Source organism: Centruroides sculpturatus, unplaced genomic scaffold (assembly GCF_000671375.1).
Source record: "Centruroides sculpturatus isolate CEXI.00-Female unplaced genomic scaffold, Cexi_2.0 scaffold95, whole genome shotgun sequence".
NCBI classification, from domain to species: Eukaryota; Metazoa; Arthropoda; class Arachnida; order Scorpiones; family Buthidae; genus Centruroides; species Centruroides sculpturatus.
This window is the reverse complement of record NW_019384621.1, coordinates 1,028,012-1,055,820: the sequence shown is the minus strand read 5'-3', so window position 1 is coordinate 1,055,820 and position 27,809 is coordinate 1,028,012. Positions and strand designations below refer to the sequence as shown.

The following is a 27,809-nucleotide window of genomic DNA, read 5'->3' as shown; positions in this document are numbered from 1 at the left end:
TATAACAAGTGAAGTTTTATAAGTTTCAAGCCATGCCTATTTAATAAAATAAACAACTAATAAAAATCTACATAAATACAATAAGTGAATTCTATAGTAATATGTTTATCGTGAAAATTGCTTATGATTAATAAACACAGTCTTATCTTTAATCAGTAAAGTTTATATGTGAAAAATCTAAGCCACAGATTTTATAATACTTAAAAATACTTTAATAGTGCATTCACCCATACACTTCCATTTATGCAAATGTTAGTCGCATCACATATCCCACTTTTATCTCCACATACACCATAGTACATCAGCACGCCACATTATTTATCCACATTCCTCCGAAAAGAATCGGTAACGAAGCCGACAGACCACGTCACTCTTTGCCTTCGGGCAGGATTTAGATCTATAGTCTCTCGTAATCTGGCATTCTCACTAATCCGAGCAAAGAAAGATCGGATTAGCAATCGACAAACATACCGAGACGCAATCGATTTTAACACCAAAAACTTTAGTAATGCCACCGTGACAAATTACTCGGCTTTAAAATAAAGTAAAATCGACATCACGCCACAGCTCTATGGCGACCCGAGCAAATTCGAATTAGAGGGCCCCACGTACTGCATCCACTTCATTTTTCTTCGGGAGAATTTTTCGGCATATTGTTTAAAATACCAAAGATTGGTTTGGGGGCCCCTAAACAATTGCCATTTTTGTCCATAGGCTAACGCGCCAGAGTAAAATATCAGAAAATTGGCAAGATTGGCTCCGAACGAGGAGGGTGGAGACCTCTCAGGTGGTCTCCATTTAAATTTGGAGTATCCTCTTAAATTTCCATTTGAAAGATGAAAAAAAAATTATCATAATTGCTTTATCATTAAATTAATTATGATTTAGAACTTTAATATACTCTAAATAAATACTACATACACAGCTTCAGCAAAACAAATTGACAATTTGAAATATAAAATCACAATTGATTATAAGCCATCAGATAGAAACTTTGGTGATTTTTCTTTTTTTTCTTGAATATCGTAAAGTCCCGTGCATTAAAAACTTCATAAAAACTCAAATAACTGGAAGGGTTAGTAATAAATTAAGAATGTACGTTTAAAGTGCATTTTAAATTTTAAAAAAAATATGAAAACAATCGTTTTACCTCTGCAGCCGATCTTCAGCAGTGCAGACAACTAAACACGCATCAGCGCCACCTCGTTTTCTTTTATTTACTTATTTATTTGTATTTTTGAGAAAAATTGTCGTCTGCTATCGTCCGATATTATTGTGATTTAGCGACTCGTATGTTGTTTATACGAAGAAGATTTAATAAAAATTTTTTAAACTGAAATATAATTTATAATATCATTATTTTAAAATTTTGATTAGTAAAACATTTACATATCGTTATCCTATAGGCAAAACGGAATTTGACGGCCGGATGGCCGAGCGGTTAAGGTTCACCGCATAGAAAGACCCGGGATCAAATTCGGACGGGTGGAAAAATCCCCAGGAATTTTTCGGGGGTGGTTCTTCCGGATATGTCGGATCCCGTCCCTCACCACCTGGCCGTTCCATTGTGGGCCTGGCCGAACCCATAATCAGCTTGCTAAAAGAGGTCCTTAGTGTCCACTGGGCGAAAGAAGTTTAAAAAGAAAAAAAAAAGGCAAAACGGGAAATTGTTTGTGGCCCCACCAAACGTTGGTCCCAAACTTGTCTGTTATAAACTCGTTACTGTAAAAAGATTATTGAAATTTAAATTTGGCGCCATATCTAGCCACTCTAGATTGCAGGTGTGGCGCTAGATTTTTTAAGTTCTGCACTCACCGGTGCTCCCTGCGCCTGGCTCGCCGCTGAACTAAATATACCGGAAGAGTATGGTAACTGTATTATAAATTTACTAAATACCTACTTAGATGACATCGACGGATAAGGGCATACTATTTTTAAGGAAGAATTGACAGTTTATACAATTTGCAAACCAAGAAAATTTAAACTCTCCTTCATTGATAAATAGAGGGATTCGAGGAAGACTAATGTTCTACCTTTCCTAATGTGGACATACAGTAATTTTAAAAAATGTATTAGTCAATTCCTCTTTCCGATGCATCAATGTAGCGATCGTTCAATAACCTGAAAAGAATTAAAAATTATATTCGAAATTAAACCGAACAAGAAAAATTATATAATTTTGCAATGTTATGCATCCAGGAATGAAATTTCAAATAGAGTTGATTACAATGAAATGTTGACAATTTCTTGACTCATAAAGCACGAAAAATAAACATATAATAAATTTTGTTTATTCATTCCTTTATTCTGTCTTGTAAGTTTTCTTTAAACTTTTGTTGTAATTGAAAGTTTTTCATGGACAGTGTTGAATCCAATAGGCTACCGAAGGATCCCCTAAAAAATCCTCGAAGAAAAATGCTTGAAGACGATATTGTACTGTACATGGAATCCCTAATATAAATTTTCCTTGTCTCCGTGAAGTTATAACTCGCCGCTGTTTTTAATTTTTGAAATGGTTCTGTGGATTTCATTAAGGTATGTTGTCACATAACGATACTTTTTAATACAAAACTTTAAAAATAAGGCTTACTTCCCACAAGATACGAAGTAAGCGTTAAAGTATTATTTGTCTTGGAAGCAAAAATTATATATCATTTGATGATAAAAATTTTTAAAGGAATAAATTTTATTTTATTTATGAAAACACTTTATTTTTGTTTAAATACCTTAAATTTGAATGCTAAAATATTATTTTAAAATTAATTCCAATGCATTCCATTGATTTTGAGGAGAAAAGTACTAATATACATATTTAAAATTTTTAATTTATTTATTTGTGAAAGATTAACTGAAGCATATATCATTACATTCTATAAATACAAATTATAATTTCGTCTTGTGGAATCCAAATTCGAATCCTGTCCAGGTCCTCATAATTTTATCATAATTTGTTAGGATCAAGGTGCCATTCTTAATCTTTAATTAATGCTGACAACTGTATTTTGAGAGGTAATCAATCTGGAATATATAGGCTCTCGATCTTCACCACACGATCGCCTCATTGCGAACCTGGCGAATCCATAATGGACATAAAGAAGAAGATGCTCCTAGTGTTTATAGGCGAAAAGGAATAAAAATAAAATTATATTTGGTAGTTATATAGTTTCTTACCATCATGCATTTTATTTGTAATTCGTTTTTTAAAAAATACATAATTGATAGAAATTTCTAAAGCGCATAGAATCATTTGGTGCCGACCATATAAAAAACGCTATAAACAAAAACCGATAGGACAACTTATCGACTCTGCACCGTTCGGGCAGCATTGCCTACGCTCGGTTTCTTCGTAGTTTCAAATATTCCAAATTCTCTGGAATATCAAAATAATGTAAACATAAGCTATAACGTTTCATGTGCGAAAAGTCACGCGATTAGCACTTTGGCGCTTTAAACATTAAGACTTCACATAAATTCAACTTCAAAATACAACCACTTACACCATCACTATTGCCACAATATTTTTTGCAGCAGAAAACATTGCGCTTAGAATTCAGTTCTTCAATAAAACGTATTTAGAGAAAAATGGCATATACGTTATGACATTCGCACGCTTCATATACAGTACAGTATATATATATATATTTATTATTCGAAGATTCATTAATTTATTTAATAAAATTATTAATCTATTAAAACTTTTTAATTTAAAAATTAAAAATCCATTTATTCATTTTTAATGATTTTAATAGTTTAGTTAATTTTTCCGATTTTTTCAGATATTTTTCTTTTTGACCTAAAGGTGGCGTTTTCGCTAAAATGGCGTCTGCGAAGAAGATAGATGAGGGTAACGAGTGCATTAGAGAAGCAGAAAAACAGTAAGATCCGTTTTATATTATTGATTCATCCATATATTTATTTTAAATTGACTATGGTAATAATTTAAATAGATGTATGAACAGAAATGCCAATGTTTAAGCTTAGTTTTGCACTATGAACTTTCATCATTATGTCAACAGTTAGATGAAAGATAAATTGATTCTAAAATAAAATTTGATTGAAAATGATTTTTAAAAAACTCTTTTTGAATCATTTTAAATGATTGAATACGCATTAAACGATAGAAGTTAACTTTAAATAATCTGTATTTACATACATGCATATAGAAATTATCTAAAAGTCACGCCTACTTAATAAAGTAATAAACTGATTTATAAATTTTATTAACTAATTTTCATGCTTTCAGATATTTTTTTACGATTGTAGATCCGAATAACACTGTTTAAACTTTAACGGAGCTGTAGACCATATCTGTAGGAGCAAAGAAGGCAAAGAAACCGTATCTCTGTGCGACCCTGAGTGCGATATGGCTTCCCAAAATTGCCCTGCCTTTGGGGTGAAATTGGGAGTTGTACGGTACCATGCATTCCACTAAGACCGTCACATTTAACTATGTGTCCGCGTGAATGTGCCGGCTTTGAGTGGCCCGCTTAACTGTTTGTGAAATACTTGATGTTATATAGTCTTAGGGAGTGTGGAGACTGGTCCCATTCTTGCAAGATACGAGCGATAGTGAGCACCAAAGTGTGTGAGTGGTGTAGAGCGATGGCGAGCCTTGACCAATACGGACTGTGGAGAATAGACGGTGGTACTGGTTGAAGGTAAAAACAGTTTTCAGTTGGTAGAAGTTAAAGCATTTATTATTTATGTTATAGGTATGGCAACCCGTGCCTGTAACATAAATACCCGTGCTTGTAAGAGTGACGTTTACAAGCAAGATGGCGACTGGATCTGCTGCCACATTTGGAGGCAAATATCTCACGAAGAGTTACATGTAGAAGTGTAGTTCCTTTGACATTTTTGTTTCTTTTGATATGTCTGTATCTCTGTTAAGGTCCCAGTGGTGTCATTCACATGTGAAAGTTTACCAATTTTTCAATAAATTCAAATAATTTTCTGTAAACTTAATTTATTACTTTCCAGGCTGTTATATATATAATGGAAGGAAAGTATGGTAATCAGTAAAAAAAATGACCTCCCCAAGATACTTTGCATTTTTGCACTTGGGAAAACCTGGAAACATCAAGAAATGCAAAAAATTTTCATGGCTTTTGTATGTATGGATGTTAGTATGTGTGGGGGGGGGCATGATTTTGTTTGCCCTCTTCGAAGCTTAATAATTCCTGTGCTTTTTGTCAAAAATTGCTGAAATTTTGCAGGGAGGTTTATGTATTAAGATAATTGATGGTATTAAATTTTGGTAATTCAAGGTCTAAAGAATGGGGAGATAAAGGGGGTTGTGTGTTGTACTTGAGTAGGGTTGGACTTAATGATGATTTTACTTGTTATTAGCATTACAATTTTTTTTATAAAACCCATCCCTATCTTCTAAATTAAACTGCCTAAATTGCCATTTTATAATAATTAAAAGTATAAAAAGTATTTAATAATAAAATAAAATATAACAGGTGGTAGGTGGCACACATAGTGTTAAATTTTTCCAGGAAAGTTAACCAAATAGTTGCTTTGCTTTATTTTTTTCAACATTTAGGTAAGATTTCCAATACCAATGAACTAAAATCATTAGCTCCTCAATAGGTTTTAAGTCTTCTGTAAAATAACTAAACACATTTCACACTTATATATTAGAACACCTTAATTTTGCTGAGAATTATATATTTTAAACACAAACGCTTTCAACCTGATTAACAGGCCATCTTCAGGTCCAAAAAACGAAAATGGAACAGATACGTTCCATGTATAGAATATACATATTTAAATCAAAATTTAGAACAAAAATTTTAAAAAATATACAAGAGAAACGGAATAAAATATAAAAATAACACAAAATAAAATTAAAATATACAAGAGAATATATAAAAATAACACCAAATAAACTAAAAAATAAAAAATATATAATAAATATAATAAATCTTCCAATAAACTAATTCTAGCTTGAGTTTTCAGTGAACTTTTTAATCATGTATTTCCACGCCGACGACAGGCTCTCAGCATCTCTCGCATTTAAACATCCCTCACGTAGCCTACTCCTATATATTTCAATCTTCTCCGCCGTCATTGATAAAGTGGGGGAAGACACTGGTTTTATAATTGTTGCCTCGTCCCATTTCACCACCGAACCTTGGACTTGCGACATTTGTGACAAAACCGTGGCATTGGATCCTTTTTTTACGTTATACCGATGTTCTTTTAGTCTTACTCCTAAGCTCCTGTTGGTGACGCCGATGTAGTCTTTCTTAACATCTAGTTGGATGTTTTCATAAGGAACTTTATAGACACCTGGTTTTTCTTCTGTCTTTATTCTATCCTTATCATTTCTCAATATCTTATATAAATTTGGGGCTCTTTTTAAAACTATTCTTGCTTGTTTCTTATTAGCAACTTCTTTCATAATACTGTTCAAATTACTNCAAGTCCAAGGTTCGGTGGTGAAATGGGACGAGGCAACAATTATAAAACCAGTGTCTTCCCCCACTTTATCAATGACGGCGGAGAAGATTGAAATATATAGGAGTAGGCTACGTGAGGGATGTTTAAATGCGAGAGATGCTGAGAGCCTGTCGTCGGCGTGGAAATACATGATTAAAAAGTTCACTGAAAACTCAAGCTAGAATTAGTTTATTGGAAGATTTATTATATTTATTATATATTTTTTATTTTTTAGTTTATTTGGTGTTATTTTTATATATTCTCTTGTATATTTTAATTTTATTTTGTGTTATTTTTATATTTTATTCCGTTTCTCTTGTATATTTTTTAAAATTTTTGTTCTAAATTTTGATTTAAATATGTATATTCTATACATGGAACGTATCTGTTCCATTTTCGTTTTTTGGACCTGAAGATGGCCTGTTAATCAGGTTGAAAGCGTTTGTGTTTAAAATATATAATTCTCAGCAAAATTAAGGTGTTCTAATATATATGTTTACTTGCTGAGCACGTTTAAGGTCACATTTCACACTGCTTTCCAACATAGAATTTTAATGAAACAAATGTTTTTGGTTCTTTTTAAATTTGTTTTGTAATGGTAAATCTGAAGATGGCCAGAAGCAAGTCAAAAGCATTTGTTTGTTTATTAAATTTTCATACTGGAAAGGTGTGAAAAGTGTGTTTTGGTGTTTTCTTGATCTGGAGCAGTTCCAGCTTGGACAATTAATGATATTAAAAAAAAATTGAAGCATATATAGGTTTAGGAAATAATGCCTTAAAATGCTGTTAATCAGTAACAAATGTGAATAATATGTCTTACTTATAGAAGATAGTGTGTTAAAATTTTTCTTTTATTAGTTTTTTATTGTAGTAGAGTATTATTTTTGTGATGACTCATTTGTATCAATACAATATTAAATTGTTTTCAAGTAGATAAAGACTGAATGTCTAGAATTTAACTTTGTTTTGTTTGAAGTATAGGCTTCCTTCCTATATGTTTTGCGCAACTGATGGAGACCTCTTGCGATAAAATAGTGAACTTTGTAGTTGCAAACAACAGAGATATGACTGAGCTAACATGACAAATTTGGTGAATTTTTTTTCTGGAATAAAGAGACAAGATATTTGTAGCATGGTAGGATGTAATACTTCTTACAGTAATACCACAGTAGTAGTTTTTATTTTTCAGAATGAAAAAAGACCCAGTTAGAAGAAAGGCAAAAATTAATGCTGTACAGATGCTTTTTTTTATGTTTGTCTTCATTAATTATAAAAGCATTCCTAAGTATATAAGAAATAAACAATAATGTCTGTCACTGTCTCTGATAATGCCATCTGGAGAACAGCATCAGCCATGGCATTTCTAGGCAGTGCACTCTTTATTGACCATATAATATATATAGAGTTTTCTATCAGTATATTATATTTGAATCAGCTAGAGATATGTATTGGTTTGTTTTCCTGCAGCTTCTTCTTGTCCCAAAAACTCTGGTTAAGTCTTATTGCTTGTTTGTATTCTTCTTTTTTTAAAGTTGCTGGTTTATTCCAAGTTTGCGGTAAACTACTTCTTGGTTCTATTTTTTCTTCACTAATAAAAAAAGTAAGACGTGCTGCATGCTTGCATCTACCAAGAAGACCAGCCCTGCATGAGCAAAAGGCGTTAATCATTTTCCATTGGTCATTAACCTGAAAAAATAATATATGGCCATTGACTTAATATGTTTATGTTGATTCTTTTATCAGTTCCCTTACGTTATATGTTAATGACAGCAAATCTTTCTTCTTTTGCAATAAACATTAAAGAGATTTTTAAAATTTTTGCATTAATATTTTTATTTTAAACATAAAACCCATTTTTATAAAAATGTATCAGTACAAATACATTTTTATAAAATTAAATTTTAATTATATTTTAATTAAAAAATGACTAAAAGAGATGTAATATAGATGATTAGCTTTCCTTTGGGCAACTTGTACTAGAATTTGTTATCTAGATTTATGTACAGTATGTGCATGCGTGGAATACATTTACCAAAAACTGTATATTTTTAATATTTTGAGTAACTTTATGAAAATGGCCTGTTTATTTTAATTTTTTCCCTGCTCTAATGTATTTTCTACATTTTGTACAAAAAAAATTATCTTGAAAAGTGACAGGAAATAAAATTATTTCTTAAAACTATGTTCATTGCACTATGTAAGTACTTGTTTGTAACTACATTTTTCAAATTTCTACCACACAAAGAGTATTGCACTTAATTTTTTAATTGAATTTTCTAATTATTTATTATAAATTTTCTCAAAATTTGACTCTTTTGTATCTTTCATTCAGTTAATGTGTTTTGAACTTTTTAATGAAATTTTAGAATTAAAAAAATTTTCAAAAAATATAGCAGTTTTATTAATTTCATGTAATTAAGGATTATTCTTGGAGCCAGAATTATAAAGCTCCTGTTATGATATGCTCCTGCCAGAGTGAAACATCAAGCTAATGTGTTATAAAAGAGAAAATTGGCAAAGTTAAGTTTAACTTAAAAATGAAAAATAATATTAAAAAAATGTTGAGAGCATTGATCATCTTATTGTAGAAATTTGAATTATTTCCAAGTTTTCTTCCCTGGAATGTTAGATGTCAAAATTTTGAATTTTCCAAAATATTTGTTATACTATCAAGAAAGAAATTGATATAAGTAAAGAATTAATCCAAATAAATGAGGATAAAATCAGCAGAATAAGTGAAATAAAGTATCTGGGAATAGTTATGGATGGAAATCTCTGCTGGAAAAGACAGATAGATAATATTGCCTTGTCTCTTGCCAGGTTCACTGGAATAATAAAAAATTCAGGTATCAAATGTGATCAATGCTGTTGATGGACTGATAATAGGCAAATAGACAGCAAGTGTACAGTTGAAGAGAAGTAAGTCATGTCCACAATCTAACATTCACCAATTCCTTGACTATTTGTTAGATACAGTTTAGGTTAAAAGTATTACAGTATTTGTATGTGTTGAATATATATAGCAAAGCTTCTATGAATTACTAGAGGGGCTTTGCTCCCCTGGCTGCCTAAAGTGACTAAACTCCCTGCTCACTTTGTCCACTTGTTTCCAATAGAGACTATTTATAAAGTTTAAAAAATGTATATATCTTCATTTGCTTAATGCCAAGTGAAAATTCCATAAAAGTTCTAACAAAACTATTAATACTAAATTCTGCTATATAGTTACAGTAATTAGGTATAGGTTTTGCTTGTAGATTACTGTACAATGCCTGGTAGAAAAAGGACAAAAAAATAAGGATGTCACAAAGGATAAAGCAGAGTTTTTACTTACCCTAAAGCTACCGATTGCTTGTTTAATCTGTGGTTAAAGTGTGATTGTTTAAGATAAGAAGTCATATTTTATACTATGTATAGACTAATAGTTTTAATTTTTGCTTGTGTTGTATGTTGTTAATTTTTAGTAATTTTTGTTTTTACTTACCATATACTATTTTCAAACATCAATTATTGAAATGTTCTAATTCAGTTATTAACCCAAGGAAAACCAGTTAATGAGTCCAAAAACTCTAATTAAAAAGTGTTGCTGGGAAATAAAGATATTAGTCTTCAAAGAAATAACACGTAAATGTAATTTTTAGTGAACAACAGGTACTGGTTCAACATTTTCAGCCACAATTTATCGGCCTTTATCAGCAAGAATACAAAAACAGTTCTATTAATCAAACATTGCAGTGTTCCAATGTTTGAACAAGACAGTGACACATAGTTACATTGTAAAGTACTATATTATTTTTCCGACTTTTCCAACGATTATCGACACTACTGTGTGCCGGAAATAGCCATTCCCTAATGGGTACTTTACGCGGATTCGCGTTAGTGTGCCAGGCCTGGACTTTAAGCGTGCACCGAATTAAATAATGACAAAGTTTGTCAATAACAAAAATCAAATATTTAATTAAACTTCTAGTAATAAACTATATACAGTATTTAGTAAAAATCAAACAATAATTTATTCAATGAAATTCAACAAGAATCAACCCGACAAAACTCAAATCAATCTATTTCTAACTTAATTCTATTCCCCTTTGGAAAACACGTACACTGAACCAATATAATGTGTGGTACGATCGACCTCTTCTAGATTCTAGAAGAAGTTCGAAAACGTTTGTTTTTTGTTTCGTCGATCGTACCACACATTATATTGGTTCAGTGTACGTGTTTGATATATAAGTGTGGTGAGTTGTGAGTTTTTTATCCCCTTTGGAATTTGACAAAAATCAAAGACTTAAATTTATAAACAATATTTCTTATAAATTAAAGATCCTAATCGTCACCTCAATATACTAGGAACCTATTTTTTCAGACTCTCAAGACTTTCTATAATCGTCGATCCATAAATCGAATAACTTCAAAATCGCCTTGGAACTATTTGATCCTATCGGACACCTCTCTCAATCACTGCTACGAAGCTCACCAAAGCTCGTCGCTATCAGGAATTCACCTCGTTCATCTTCACTTGAGACTTGGGATTCATAGTGTGAGGTGACGTCACAATTCTGAATGAGATCACTCTCCTCATTTACATACTTAACGCTAACAATAAACTTTTTTCGTTTCTCTGGCAGCCTATTTACGACAATTACTCGTTAACCTTTTACATTATTCTTTTTCACAATTTTCGGGACGTTTTTATTCTTTAAAGTTTAGCGAGTCCCTAATTCGTGCTTGTGGGGTCTCCCCCCTTTTCTCGGTGCGGACTTACTTTTTTCCGCTCGGGAAGCGCAAGTGTGCGCGAGTTTTTCTACGGCGCTTTTCTTTCGTCGGTGAGTTGGTTTTTCTTTTATTTTTAAGTTACTAAGGTGAATGGTGAGGAAACCTTTGTCCTAACAAAACATAAGCCCCAAACAAAAATAGAATAATAAGCAAAATAAAAGTAAATAAAAATAACGCTCGGACTTTGGTTCCTTACAACATCATAAATAAATAAGCAATATTTTTACAAGGTATAATTTAAAAATAAAATTAAATTTTGTGGAAGTCTAAATAATATTTCCAGGCTTGTGGTACTGGAATACAATCTTGAGTTGATGCAATTTTCATTCTTGTCAGCTCTATAAATTTCTAAGGCCTCTAATGATTGTATGTCATGTCAGTCAACATTGCAATAAAGAAAATAAATATAACAGATTTGCAGTTATTTCTTAGTTGACTGACTACTAAACATCTTTTATGATAAGCTGTTACAGAAGCTGAAGTATTTTTGACAGTTTTTAGGAATTTTTGAATATATTTTTAAGTCTTTGAGAATAATTGACCACTTTATTTTTTTACAACATGTAAACTTTTAGTTTGGTAACTTTTGAGTTAAAGAAGCAGCACCTGCAAATGTAATACTCTGACTTTTGTATCAGGCTATAATAAAAGGTGTGGAAAATTAGGAAAGTTTCTGTAAGTGAGGTCATTAAATTTCATTGTATTTATGCTACTTTATTTTTATGATTTCACAATACTAAATAATCTATCAAACAAAATTTATGTTTACAAAATATTAATAATATATGTATTTTTCTTTTTATTTAAATAGTGTAATGATCGAAATTTTCATTTAGTATCAGAATAATAATAATATCAAAATAGTAATTTTAATTTAATTATTATTTATATGAAGTATTTTGATCAAGTTTAATGATTTTAAAAATTCTTTTGACAGTTTAAAAACTTCTCTTTTTAAATGGAAGCCTGATTATGACAGTGCTGCAAATGAATATTCAAAAGCAGGTAAGAATTATATTTGAAATAAGTCAAGTCTTGATAATAAAAAAAATAGTAAATTTTATGAATTTAGTTCATAGAGAATATTAATAAAATACTGCATTTCTTCGGATCTAAGCCAATGTAATTCCATTTGCTTTGCTCACATTATCTGTTTGCCCAAGTGTGCATTTACCTTGCAGATGCACATGACTGAAGTGAGAATAACAAGATCAGATAAGCCTAAAGTTTGTTAATTTACAGATAATCAGTTATTCACTGCTTACTATTCTGCAATTTGGCACACTGGCAAGCTTTTTTGTCAAACATAAGACTTAGAAACATTAAAATGTGAATAAATGTGCATTTTTGAATTATGGAAATACAGTATTGCATATTTACTGAACTTTATACAGTCGACCCCATTATAACACTGTTGATAATTCCGTTTTATATGAATTCCATGTTGTACGAGTCACTTAGATTTTACAAATATGTGAGCCATTCACAGCCCGGCGCACGTATTTGTAAAATCTAAGTGACTCGTACAACATGGAATTCATATAAAACAGAATTATCAACAGTGTTGTTGGGGGGTCGACTCTATATTATTTATTTTATTTTTTTCCTCTATTAATAAATACAATAAGTACATAAATATTTAAATCATTAAGCATCATTAAACAAAGCCAACTCTTCTGGTATTAAAAACATTTTTACTTATCATAGTTTATAAATTTCTGTTCAACTTCAGCTAAATTAAATAAATTTTGTACCATTTTAGAATAATAGAATAAATACAAAATAATATAATTGAAACTGGAATTTATGTAATATTTCGGAATTGTTTTATTAAAATAAAGAAAGAAATGTGTTGTGCTTCATAACAAATAAAAATTTATAATTAACTGTGGAGCTCTTACTTACCATTATGTAAATATTCTTGTCCATGTGCAGTACTTTCAGGATTTAAATGTTTAATATAATTCTGCAAAATAACATGTGCTTGGAGCAGATTACAAGTAAATAAAAAGAATCTGCAATTATTGCATTTAGTTTTATATCTGTAAATACACAACACTTGGTCACAGAAAAGTTTCTACTCTTATATGGTGTTAAATGAGTATGAATTGAATTTAGATGATTATTTTATAAGTTGAAAGTTTAATAAGACAAACTAGTAAAGTCTTCTTGCTTGTGCCAGCATATTATTGTCTTTAAAATTGATTGCAATGCCTTTCTTGTACACACTATAAATTTTTAGCTTTTTCAGATTTCAAACATTTACTCAGTTTTTTTGAACAAAATAATAGAGAGGCTTGGTAAAAGAGTGGATGTTTTTCATGCTTTATTCCTGGACTAAAGTAAATGCTTCATAATATGGCTTCCTATGACCCCATGATTGTATGCATATTCTGCTGCACTATTGGTAATGTTATAGGATGTGTTAATCAATTTTAAAGACAATAATATGCTGGCAAAAGCATGGAAGACTTTACAAGAAGTCCACCAATAATCCAGCAATAAAGTTAACAGTCATAAATTCTGTCGAATCAAGAGAAGACAACTGTAAAATTTAAAAAACTTCCATTTCGGCAGTTGATTTCATTTCCAAATGTAACCTGTTGATGGTAATTTATGATTACAAAAAACATTAGTTTATCTTTAATAAAATATAAACTATTTTATTTTTAACTCCGTGATTGTAATTTTTGTGGACTGTCAACTGGAGCGAACGACGGATGAACAAACGGAAACAAAGTATTGTTAAACGTTGTAATTTTATATTTTTATATTTTATTAAATGTAATACCGTCGGCCATGTTAATATTTATTATTTTCTTCAAAAAATTAGTTTATCTTGTTAAACTTCCAACTTTACTTTTAAAATTGCTGGAGTTTGGTTTTGTAATTTAGTATTTTAGTAAATTTCATTGGGAATTAATAGATTGCAAAAGAAAATTTAGTTCAAAAACTTCTGCTAGGGGATGCTGATATCATGACATTCTCTAACTTTAGCGACAGTGTCTTGTGTTTGCAACATTTATGCAGGATGGTATGCCCCTCCCCATATTGGCTACAATGCAAAGTAGGTTTTGTGCCAACATTTCACCCATTGCTGGATGATTAATTGCTTGTTTCCAATTACCTATCTACCATGTTATCCAGATCTGAATTTATATGATTTCTTATTGTAGAATCATTCAAAGAATATGGTTTATCATGGAAATGTTACAACTTTGGCAGGCTTAAAGAATCATATTACACTGCACATGCAAAGCATTACTTGAGAGTAATTCAGCTGTAGAACAAATGTTCATTGTCTTTGAATTTTACACCTGAAAAATGGGGTAGACATTGAGTAACATTCCTTACATCAGTAAACAGCCTCTACAGAAGGCATATCCCTTGCAGAATGAATAAATGCATTTTTGTTGTTTTGTTTTTCATATTTTCTTGCAAATTTCCCCTAGCAGAAGTTTTTGAACAAATTTCTTTTGTAAAATCATTTTCCACACCCATTGCTTAGTCTGTATACAAATTTTGATGTCAGTCATAAAGCAGCTAACATACTAAGAAACTTTTTAATGAAATAATAATTAATTTTTATTCTAAAATGTAATGAATGAATAAAGTGCTTTCATTGAACTTTGAATTTCTTTTAATAGATTATAATTACATTAATTATCTAGTTGTGAATTGATACAGTCATTATTTATAGAATTTAAGCAAACATTGTTTAATACTTTAATTATATCTATTCATAGCAACTTGTTTCAAGACCGTCAAGGCATACGAGCAGTGTAAAGACGCATTAATGAGAGCTGCTGATTGCTATGCAAAAAACAGATCGTATCCTTCTTACAAGGGTTTATGTGCATTTAAAAATTCTTTTATTTCAGATTATTTCTTAACTAAATGAAAGATATTTTTCTGCTGCTAAGTAAGTAGATTTTATTAAATAAATTTTAAAAACTGTCTTGCTTTTTACTATATCGGCACCTTCTTTTTAATAGGAGTTATGAACAAGCAGCATTCGTCTGTAAAGACATGGAAGATTATCCAACAGTGATTCACCTGATTCAGAGGGCATGTCAATTATTTCGTGAACATGGAACTCCCGACACTGCTGCTATAGTGTTAGAAAAAGGTGCTAAGTAAGTTTCTCCATAATGATGATTATATAATCTACTTAAATATATATAGTTCTGCAAATTTTAAATGTTTAATATTTTTAGAATGGTGGAGAATAAATTACCTGATAGAGCTATTGACCTTTATAATAAAGCAGCCGAAGTAGCTATGGTAAATTCATTAAATTTTAAGATCTTATTTTCTACAGTGAAACCTGCTAGATTATCTCTTTTACTAAATAAAAAATTTAAGTTTTAAGCATGTTTTTTATAATATTTTTTAATAAAAAATAGTTACGTAACAATTTTGAAAGTGCACTGTTTGCAACTCTGCTTCTTTCTTTTATGATATTTATGCTGTTGTTTGCAATATAAAAGTTTACCTTAACTTTGGACAATGTAAAAGCTACAGATTACTGAATACTAATAAGTAATTCACAACAAAATATAGTCCGAAGATAGGCATAACATGTTACAACCTTAATTTAATTACTCTTACAAAATTATTATTATATACAGTCGACCCCCCTATAACGTACGTTCCTATAATGACAATTCCTATAACGTAGCGAAAAAATTGTAGCAACTTTCGTATAACGTACCTCCTATAACGTCGTTTCGCGACAAGATTGATAGAGTCTGGACCAATAGTGGATGAGCAGCCGAACTACTTTCCTCCGACCCTGCGCCACGCTACGGAGCGGCTAAATTGAGTTTGCTATCGTCTGTTTAGTATTATATATAAATTATATATAAATTAGGTACTGTACATATAATTATATATTAATTATATATAAATTAGGTACTGTATATATAATTATATATTAACTTAATTTATTGTAACTTTATTATAATTATATATATGCTTTCTGCCGCCTGGCAACACGCTACGGAGATTTTAGGCTAGTAAGTTGAGTTTATTATCGTCTGTACAGTATGTAAATTAGGTACCGTAAGTCTAATACAGCACTAATTTTATACATTTCTTGTGAAAGAAACACTTCTTATTCAACGGCCATAAAAATTATTTATATTAATGATGTCTCCAAAGGTCAAGTTATTTTTATGCAAAAAATTCGTTATTAGAAATTGCAGCCACCGTTTAATGTGCTGTTCCGCGATGAAAACCAGCTTTAAGCAACGGCGTAGTCGAATGGTAATTTTTTGTTTATAGCATAGTTTATACGGATTACTCCCAAAAAATTATAAGTGTTTTGGAAATGTTGAGTCGAATTAGTCTAGAATCGGTTAATTTTATAGAAGAAAACCTTTTGAACAGCCTTAGTCCGTAAAGTTCCCACCTCGGCTGGGATTGGATATCGGGCTGCGATTGGATCATGTATTTAATCATTCCTATAACGTAAAATTCGATTAGCGTGGAACGTATCTAAGCGTTATAGGGGGGTCTACTGTATTACAATAATTCATGTTAGAAGGTTGCTTAGCTTTGGCAATAATTCAAAGTTATGGTGAACTGAACTATTTGTGTAGTGTAATTGTGCATGCTTATGATTTATAGTTTGTAATATTTTTGTAAATATAAAATTAAATCTATCTCATATAACAAAGCATATCTTTGAACGACTGGTTCCATTAAAAATTAGAAAATTCTTGAATCTTTGCTATTTTTATTACCCACCAAAAGCATGAAAATTATCATAAATTTATTATTGTTTTATTTATTATTGAAAATATAAATGTTTTGAAGGGACTTGGCTCTAGCTTTGGATGAAATTTAAATTATACAGTATAAAATATAACATAAAATTCATTAGCTTGAAGAATAGCAATACTTGCTCAGATTTAGAAGTACAATTTTTTTTCTTTTGTGAGAAAAATATTTCATTTATTGAATACTTTTATTGCATTTTATTTTACTTGATCTATCAAATATTTCAATTATTAAAATGTTCAATTAAATTGAAAAAAACACATGAAATTTGTAATTTTATGTTGTTGTGAATGAGATTTTTTCCTAAAACATTAAAGTTTAAACGAAACGTCTTTTGATATTTAAATGATGAGAATGATTCTTTAGAGTTTTTCTAACAAGTTAGATTGCCATTTGTCTAAATTCTCTCCATTAATATTCAATTATTGTCACACTAATCTTTCAAAGTTCAAATAATTGTTCCTGACTTTGAAGGATTAGTTTATTACTTATGTAGAGAAATAAGTAATATTTTTAAAATGTTATACATGGTTTCTTTAGAGAATTTAAAGTATCTCTTAATCAAGTAATCATTGACAAGGGTGAGGATATTGTTGAACGTTTTTCTGTAATATACTATACTTCGCCTTACTTAGTTATCATCATCTAAACTTAAGTTACAGACATTTGAGCATGACTGTTATACACAATATGTAAAATGTTCATTTCATTATTTCTTTATCAGATAATTTTGAGATATTCTTAAGTAAGTTTCACTGTACCACAAACAATTGTACTGTTTTTTTTTTTTTTTTTTTACCAATAGCTAGAAGATCGCCCTCGTCAAGCTGCCGAATATTTATGTAAATCTTCAAGATTATTATTAAAGTATAGACGGTGAGAAATATTTTAAATAAATACACTTGAAGCATTAAAAATAGGAAATCTGTATAAATAACTATTTCATTCTAGTTATGATGAAGCAGCAGAAAACATGACAAGGGAATATGAATATAATCTGCAAGGAGACAATCCGGCCGCAGCTGGAAGATTAATAGTTGCTCTTGTGTTAGTCCACTTGACAAGAGAAGATTATGTTGCTGCCAGTAAAATCTACAAAGAAGGAGGAGGGTAATTTATTTTTCAATATTAAGTTTAGGCACAGATTGATATATATGCTGATGTCATCATTTAGCACAGGATAAAATTTTAATTAATTTAATTACATTTTATAAAGAAAGTTTTTGTTTATAACACTTCTAGAGAATTTAATAACTTGAGTGGTAATCACACTTTACTTTTGCATTTGTAAGTTATGATTGGTATTGTGTGCAACTTAATGACAATTTTACTTGTTATTAGCATTTACAATTTTTTATAAAACCCATCACAACCCTCAAAATTCAGCTTTTTGCCATTTTATAATAATTAAAAATATAAAAGATTTTTAATAATAAAATATCATAACAGATGCCACCACACATGGAGTTTTAAATGTTGCCAATTAAGTTAAGCAACTCATTGCTGGGTTTTTTCATAATGTTGATACTGTGAAAGATGACAAAGAAAACTTTCTATACACTTTGACATTTTTAGCACCACATTCTGACTTGCAAATAATTTCTACTTTTTTGTAAACTGAGAGGCATTTTCTTTTCTTTATACACATCTTTCTTATAGAAGGGTTTGTTTCTAACTAAAGTATACAGTAATTTTACGATCATAGTGGTGATTAGGTAAATTGGCAGAATAGGGCAGAAGCTGGTCAACAAAGAGAGGAACGATCTCCACAAAAAAAGTTAAGTGATAAATAAGCTTGTAATCCATGCAGGTCATAAAACTANATTTTTAATAATAAAATATCATAACAGATGCCACCACACATGGAGTTTTAAATGTTGCCAATTAAGTTAAGCAACTCATTGCTGGGTTTTTTCATAATGTTGATACTGTGAAAGATGACAAAGAAAACTTTCTATACACTTTGACATTTTTAGCACCACATTCTGACTTGCAAATAATTTCTACTTTTTTGTAAACTGAGAGGCATTTTCTTTTCTTTATACACATCTTTCTTATAGAAGGGTTTGTTTCTAACTAAAGTATACAGTAATTTTACGATCATAGTGGTGATTAGGTAAATTGGCAGAATAGGGCAGAAGCTGGTCAACAAAGAGAGGAACGATCTCCACAAAAAAAGTTAAGTGATAAATAAGCTTGTAATCCATGCAGGTCATAAAACTAAATAACCCTTTCTGTTTTATCTTTTTTCCAAGAATTTCTTACTACTTGAACAATTAAGAATGTTTGTGTGTTTGCCTAGCTACTGAAAATCTGCTTGGTATATCTGCGAAGTACTCTTGTTATAATTGTGAGAAAATGAATGGAAATATGCATAAATTAAAATTCTTATGGCATTTTGCTTATTATAACTGTGAACTCATTACTGTATATCTGTGTTTGACTGTATTTGCTTATTAATAGCAATTAGTACAAGAAATTTTTTATTTTCACACAGTATGTCAGAGTAAGTTTTCTAGTTTAAGACAACAGTCATAGCAGCTGCTGTTGCTTGTCTGGCTAAAAATTAAAAAGTAAAATTTCATTTTATAGACAATGTTTGTTTTTCAAATTGACAAGAGGTGAAAACAAGCAACAGTAGATTGAGTTATGATTGTTTAGACTATGCATTACAAGAATATGTAATATAAGTAAATACAGTCAAACCTCAGTTTATGAACTTAATTCATTCTGAAAGGTGATCGGAAACCTATTTGTTCCAAACCGAAACAAATTTTCTTATAAGAAACATTGTAAAAGGGATTAATTCATTCCCGACCTACAAAACCTTTTCTTACGTTTTTGCTGTATATGCCTAAAGATGCAATATAATAATATATTATCTAAATAACCATCCTTGATGAACCTTTATGTTTGACTGGGTCCTTTTGTAGGCTAATTTGGTGCCTGTTAGACCCGCTATTTCCAGTCAATATATATGTTATTACAAAATGGGAAAGATAAATCTGACGATCTTGGAGCCCCGGGTGTGTACAGTGTTCAAGTGAGGGGTAACAGGTTCTGGGAGAGACTTGGTATACATCGGTTCCACCAAACTTTCAGTTCAACAAAGGGTCTGGGAGTACGACATTGACAACAAATGGCACACCACCGCCCTATCCACTTATGCCACTGACCCAGAAGTGCATGCTGACCTTCCTAGCACCAGGCTGATAAAAAGGGACTTTCACACCAACCACATCAGGGTCCTGCAGGTCCTAGAAATATATAAGGCTGGCTTGACAAGCAGCTGCATCAATTTTAAGGATGTTAACTCATTATCGTACGCCTGGCGTTACTTGTGTTTGAAATTTTGATTGCTAATGCACTTTGATTGTATATCATTTACTTTTATACTGGTCCCACAAATAATAGACATACGTGTTGCCCTATGTGTATATTTTGGATTTCATGCATTCCCGCCGACACTTAAATTTTGGTTGGTTGTTATGTTTCAAAAGTTTTTAAATTTAACATTTTAGAATCTGTTCTATTCCAACCATCAAATTTTGGAATTCGTTCTTACTCTAACCTGAAGCAGACCTTGAGTAAGGTCGAAAAGATTCATTGAACGATTTATTAAATAATTTTTGTTACCGAACATAAAGGTTCATCAAGGATGGGCTGATAATTAGTTGGAAGATAACTCGATATTATTTATATCTATTTTATATACTGTATATATATTAAAAGCAAAATGTTCTATTACTATCATGAGGATGTATGTTTGTTTGTTTGCTATACACTCCTATGCTGTTGACCAATTGCTATGAAGCTCTGTAGTTATGTTCAAATACTTCTAATTTAAATAATGACATTCACACACCTTAAAATATTGATTGCATTTATATAAATCAATTAATTTTTATTTACATTTGATTTTCTGAGTTATGTATAGCATCATCTATTGGCAAAAAAGTTAATTAAATATATTCTTACAATAAAAGGATATAATTGTAAAATATATATATTATATCACTGAATTACTGTGACAGGTAGCATGTAGCATTTGGCTGTGTGGAGTGTAGTAGTGTTTTGCCTCTGTACATCATACTTTTCCTGTTAGCAATAGAGTTGTTCCAATTATGTGTGTAACTCTGTTCAGGGGAATTTTCATACTGAAATAGCATTACTTATGGTACAAATTGGAAGTTCATATGTGGTTAATTTGGTTTTCTTTCTCTTATGATTTCCATGTTTGGTCCTGACTCATCTGTCTAACTCTGTTTTTAAGGTTTCTAACCTTTGTAGAGACGGTTAGTCAGATATGGCTCTATCACGATGTAGTGGAGAATAAACGTGGGAAATTTTTTAAGAATTTTCCCACGCATTTTTCTTGTTTCCATTTCGGAAAAAAAATTTTTAAACAGTTATGTCTAGTAAAGAAAAAGTTTACTTTATTGTCACATAATTCCTTTTTTGTGTGAATTTTTTTCATGGTAATTTTTGGCGATATTCGCAAAAAAATTTTGTGGATATAGATGTCGTTCTGCAGTGCCATGTGATCACCCTTGATGGGTATATCCATTGATCATTGCAGAGTGGTTAAGGATGGTCAGAGATGGACATACGACTGGGAATTTATAGGTCTACAGTTTTTCCAAATTACAGCCCAATAAGTATACTCCAGTAACTGAGTGGATAAAACCACCAAACACCATTAGTTGGTCGTGGATTGGTATGTGGCCAACAGACTGGCCAAATGGAGTTTTCTAGGTTTTCTTTGCATTAGTAACACTTCAATCACAACTCTACATAAACATCTTTCCAATATGGCTCCTTGGCAGATCACTTGTGTCATGTTGTCATAACCAAATAAACCAAACTAATTCTAATGAGCGATCATTTATTGTAACGTCATCATAATGCCAGGCTGCAACTTTTTGCCTCAATGTTCTCAATTTTTTTAATGATAATTTTGTCCCTGTACGTCATACTTTTCCTGTTAGCAAGGAAGTCATGTCAGTCATATATCTAACTCCGTTCGGGGAAAAATTTTGAATCAAAGTAATGTTACTTCCATTCTAAACTAGAAGTTTGTATATAGTTAATCTGGGCCTCTTATCCTAAGCTTTCCATGTCTGTCGTAAGCTTTCATCTATCTTAAGGCTGTTATACACGGTAAGGAAATCCTTTGAGGATTAACCGTGATTTTTTTTCTATCTATCCATTTTTAAATAAAAATAATTCGTTATACGTTGGGAGATATTTTAATAAGTTTTGTAAATTACTATGTTTGATCCAGCCAGTTATATCCGAGTTTTTTTCGTCTGTTAAGCACATCCTTTGAGGATTTCCTTACCGTGTATAACAGCCTTAACTCCTTTCTCAAGATTAATTAAGGAAGGACAGAATAGATAGGTGATGTCAGTGGGAATATATAGGTCTACAATTTTTTTCAAATTGCAGCCAAATAATTTTTCATAAACGCAATATTTATGAGAACACACTTTTCAAGTGTATTTTCTGAAGAAATAGTTTGTATATTAATATGGAATTTTTTAAGTTTATAACTACAGAATGATTAAATGAAAGCAGAACTTCACAATGTTGTAAACTGTTTGTAGCATTGCCAAACTCTTTAAGCTATTGCTTCTGGGTTTTATTTCTTCTTGATAACCCATTATTTTTACAGTTATTTAAAATTATGTCAAATAAAAACAATGGTTAAAAGTTTTTTTCTTGTTTAGTTATGTTGAGCGTGAAGAAACCATGGTGTTGAACAGTTTATTAGATGGTTACGATCAAGGAGATGCTGAACAAATGTATTATGCTTTAAATCATCCTTTCATTAAACATATGGATGTTGAGGTAAATTTTATAAACATAAGTTTATTACATAAATAAATCTTAATTTGAATATATTCAGTAAAGAGATTGCATTTGATGTAAATAATAGAACCTTCTTTAATTGTACAGTACTAAATTTATAACTTGAGAGTAAAAATTACATATTTGGGAACTGTAATATATATATTTTGATGGTTTTATTTTACTAATTAGTATGCAAAGCTTGCTCGTTGTCTTCAGGCAAGTTGCATGAGTAATCAGTCGACCACCAAAGCACAGGACAGTGCCGTCACAGAAGTTGGTGGATCACAAGACGACCGACATTCGGATGAAGAATTTTCTGGAGGATTACTGTAAATTCTTAAAACTGTAAACATCTTCACTTCATTCTAATAATATTGACTAATATATATTTGACCTGAAGTATTCTACTTAGTGAATCGATCGTCTTACGATTAACTTATCAAAAATGCATACAGTACGACAATACTTTTATAATGTATTCCTACTGAGTTTGTCAAAATGACTTTCTGACAAATTTCTATGATTGAGAGGCAATCAAGATTCCATTTTAACAAAATTGTTTTATGTTACATAGCTCTCTATTTGTTGTTTATATAATTATTATTGCAACATTTTTGTTGCTTTGTATGATTATTGTATATTATATAGAGAAGTAAATGTATTAAATTAAAGTTATTTATTAAATATAAAAAAATTATTGTACTAAATGAATTGTATGTTTTATGCAGGTCATTTTATCAATTTTTAGGAATGATATTATTTTCCAAATTAGTTCTGACATTAGATATTGTTCATTGTAAAGAAATTGAGAGATGTATTTATCTTAAATAAATAGTAATTATTGTTGAAGAAAAATTCTGTGAGCAGTTAGTTCTGTTATGCACAGTCCCAATAGAGGGTTCTTGCACAATTAGGAAATATCCTGTTTTGAATTTGGTCTGGATTTTCACTGATACTTTGAGCCATACTTCATTTATTTTTATCCAAATAAATATATTTAACTCTTGTAAAACTATTTTTATTGGTTTTGTTAAAAGAGTTAAATATATATATTTGAAATACAAGTCTAAGAGGAATAATTTTTAATGTATTGTTCTATACTTTACATAAAAATGTTAGTTTTGCCACACAATGTAAATCCAGTTTGGAACAATTTTGCATCACTCAAAGGGTAGTTTTGTCCAACTTGGAGCAGCAATTGAAAGAATTCTTAGCAATTTTCCAGTCACAATTATTATTCAAGTGATATGTAATCGTGTGAAACTGTAAGAGAAATCTTGTTGACAATATGAAAAATGAGAATCTGTTCTTAGATGGAATGTATTGTGCTCTGTAAATGCATGATGCAGAGTAAACTTTAGGATGTACAAAAAAACTAAGAAGGGTTGGTTACAACATGGTTGTCAGATTTCGATAATATTGTGCGTGACAAGCCTTGGTATGAATATTAAGTATAGGAATGAAGCACATTTCTCAAACATTTTAAAGAAAATTAAAGTTAAAAATTTCCGAGACTTATGCACAAGTTTTGCAGAACATATCATCAAAGACTGTGTGGTTCAGTGGGAGTGCCTTATATTTGTGAGCTTTCTGGTTTATTTTCACAAGCAAGATTTTTTCAAATCAATGCAATTTTTACATAAAATAATTGTAATTTACACAGATTTATACAGTAGCTATTTATTTTCTACTAAGAACGTGCATTTTTCACTTTTAGACAATTCATTTTCAAAATTGCTATGTTAAAAATAATGCTTATTTTTAAAACGCAAATAATTATTTTGTAGTTTATGATTTTATTATTATTATTAAGTTATAACTTTATGTCTACTATCCGCTTGCTTTTTTAGTCATACATTGTTTATATCATACAGTATGATATAAACAATAAGAAACTTAAGAAGTGACATTGAATGGTGATTGTTTACCATCACATGTAACAATTCAATATGATACAGAGCTTTAGTAACAACTAATAACTTTTTGAATTTATGTAATTGCTTAAAAAGCCCAATTGTTTGATATTCCTCCTAAATATATCATAAAATATTTCAAATTTATTTTTAACAGAAGCAATTCTAAAATGGAAATTTCAAAGGATGAAAAATGCATGTTTTTAATAGAAAATAAATAGCTACTGTATAAATCCACGTAAATTACTCTTCCACATGAAATAGTTTACAAACAGTGTACTCTTTCTTAACTCTTACTTTATCGCTCGGCAGATTCATTGCCATTATCTAGATACAGCTACAGTACCACCATTTATTTGTACTGTTGTATTTAAGCATATTTAAACACGAATTATTGAACGCCAATTATATTATGTAAATGCCAATTAACGCGGTTTTTATTTATTAATCTGATTTAAATTTGACTGGGCGTACCGAAAAACAAATATCATCTTTCCGGCATGTGCATCGAAATGTAATTCAAATAGCAACGTCTTCGATGATTCGTTACATGACGCGATGAGATCTTGGCGCTACTAACTACCAAACCTGTCGATCGGACTTTCTTTGTCACAGGAAATATAGAGAGAGGGCTTGTTCGGTAACCGGAGCAAATATGATGTTCAAAGTTGTGTTCATAACCCGAGGTTTGACTGTACAATTATATTATTTCTTATTAACACAAAATATCACACTTATTTTTTTTACTTTGTATTTTTAATTAATCACACACAATTTTTGTTTATATTTTTTTATTTTACTTGTATAGTAACATAATTATGTTGTAAGTTTTTTTATATTGTAAACCTTCATATTTTTAGTTTTCTTTGATATTCAATGTTGATCCATTCTCTGATGATTTGTGAAATAAGTTGAAAACATTAATGAAAATTTAAAGTTCTTTGGTAGATGACAGTTTATTCTATTAATTAGTTACAATTGAGATAGTTTCCTAGCATTTTTATTGGCCACTGTTACTTATAGACTTATTAACTTCTCTTGTGAAAAAAATGAATTTTTGTGGTTACAAAAAATTCAATTATGTGTGATAATAATTGCACATAATTTACATCCTCATGTAATTAAAGTCAAGTTGCAATCTGTTACAATATCAAATATTCTAACAACAACAAATTTCTTATCTTCTACATACTGAAAAATGTGTTTTTACATGACAGAAGTAAATTCAGCAGCTGTTTGGAAGGATGCAGGGGTCTTCCATGGCATTTGGTTATGGTCGGCCCTGCAATTTTCTCTCTTGGGAAATATAGTAGGAATTGAATTCTGTCTTAGTGTTGGTTGTAAACGCTTCTTCGTATATTTACCCTGTTAATAATTTCATCGTATGTTCTTATAATGTAACAACTATCGAAAAAACAACTCAACTAAAGGTAAGACTGCAGATGTGAATGACGCTGTTGGGATCTTAACAGAGATGTAGAGCATGTCCATAGGAGCCATACCGCTAAATGTGGCCTTCGCGAGATACTGTATAGCCCTCCGAAATAAGCCTAAAGCCTACTTCCAGGCGCTATGGGTAGTCACTCTGCGCGCTCTCCTAAGCTTATTACGTGTTTAACAGACAGTACAACACAGCCATCAGACATTCTGATCATATCTATCGGCAATGAATAAAGAAAAGTCCGACACCCGACCCTTCGTGAGATATTTGCCTCCAAATGTGATATCATCGGCGTCAATAACGTCGCCATCTTGCTTGCAGATGTCATGCAAGTAAGTTAAATGCATTAAGTTTTACTGGCCGAAAACAGTTTTTCTCGTGTACTAGTACTAGTACCTATTCTCCATGCTCCGAGCCAAAGCTCAGTATCGCGCACCTTGACTGACGCTCCGCACGTGGTCGTGCGCTTAGGTGCAGAGCCCGATTTGTGCCAATCGGGCCCCGCGGCACATCAAAATTTATATATTTAAAAATAGTACATGATACAAAAATAAATATCTAGGTATATTATTATTAAAAATATAACAACATATTTCAATATGTAAATTAACTGTTAATTAATTTTGTTATTTAAAGTTTGAGGGGCCCCGCAAAAAAAAAAAAAATCAATCGGCCTCGCACCTATTGGATCCGGCGTTGCTTAGATGCGAGCACCTAAACGTCCGGGTGAAGACTCGACTCACCCCCCCTAAAATTATATACAGTACCATCAAGTACTCCACGAACAGTCAAGTGGGCTACTCGAAGCCAGCAAAGTAGCATGGACTAAATAGTTAAAAGCAATTTTTTTAGCGGTGCGACTCGTGATTTCGGGGTGCTATATCTCGCGAAGGGTCACATTTAGAAGTGTGGTTCCTTTGACGTTTTTGATCCTATAAACATGCTCTATAATTCTGCTGCGGTCCTAACAGCGTCTTTCACATTTGCAATTGTATCCGAAGGAGTTCTTGGTGATTTCGAAGTCTCTTGGTATATTCCTTCTGCACGCATTTTGTAATTCCGGATCTCTTGGAAACGAAAACATAGCGCGTTTTTCTTTACAAGAGGCATAGCCAGTTTTACATCCCGGAACACGGCACTTAGAAGGCATTATTACATCAAAACCAAACGATTTGCGAGCAATTATTTATTGTGACATGGTAACAATGCCGAACTGCAATTTTTAATCATATTTTCAATTTATTTTATTTAAAAGATATGCTCTCCACCTCAAATTAGTACTGTAGTGTCTTTCCCCTGTACAGTATCCTTTTCCTTTAACAATAGAGTCGTGCTGGTCATCTATTAACTGTTTCCATATCTGGTCTCGTCTTTCATCTATATTATGTAATTGCGTTCTCGAGGTTAAGGAAAGACTGACGACAGTGGGTATTTATACGTCTACAATTTTTTCAAATTTAATTTGAAAAAAATTGAACTAATTAATAAATGGGATTCTTTTATTGAACTCTCGATAAACATTGCGATACAAAAAATCTAAGTGACTCGTATAACATGGAATTCATATAAAACGGAATAATCAACAGTGTTATAGG

The 27,809-nt window shown here is 31.0% G+C and overlaps 1 protein-coding gene across 1 annotated transcript; it reads left to right on the top strand.

Moving 5' to 3' along the window:
- The first annotated feature begins 3,799 nt into the window (after positions 1–3,799).
- On the top strand, positions 3,800–23,701 carry LOC111625476 (gamma-soluble NSF attachment protein-like). Its single transcript, XM_023368629.1, has 10 exons — positions 3,800–3,875; positions 12,161–12,228; positions 14,970–15,054; positions 15,128–15,145; positions 15,219–15,359; positions 15,441–15,507; positions 17,813–17,883; positions 17,959–18,117; positions 22,737–22,857; positions 23,050–23,701. The coding sequence occupies exons 1-10, from the start codon at positions 3,817–3,819 to the stop codon at positions 23,191–23,193; spliced, it is 933 nt and encodes a 310-aa protein (XP_023224397.1). The 5' UTR covers positions 3,800–3,816; the 3' UTR covers positions 23,194–23,701.
- Positions 23,702–27,809: the final 4,108 nt, after the last annotated feature.

Excerpts from the sequence above, each read along its gene's own strand:
- LOC111625476 (XM_023368629.1), top strand. The coding sequence starts at position 3,817 with ATGGCGTCTGCGAAGAAGATAGATGAGGGTAACGAGTGCATTAGAGAA. Across the intron at positions 3,876-12,160 it reads ATTAGAGAAGCAGAAAAACA|TTTAAAAACTTCTCTTTTTA; the intron begins GTAAGATCCGTT and ends TTCTTTTGACAG. Across the intron at positions 18,118-22,736 it reads ATCTACAAAGAAGGAGGAGG|TTATGTTGAGCGTGAAGAAA; the intron begins GTAATTTATTTT and ends TTTCTTGTTTAG.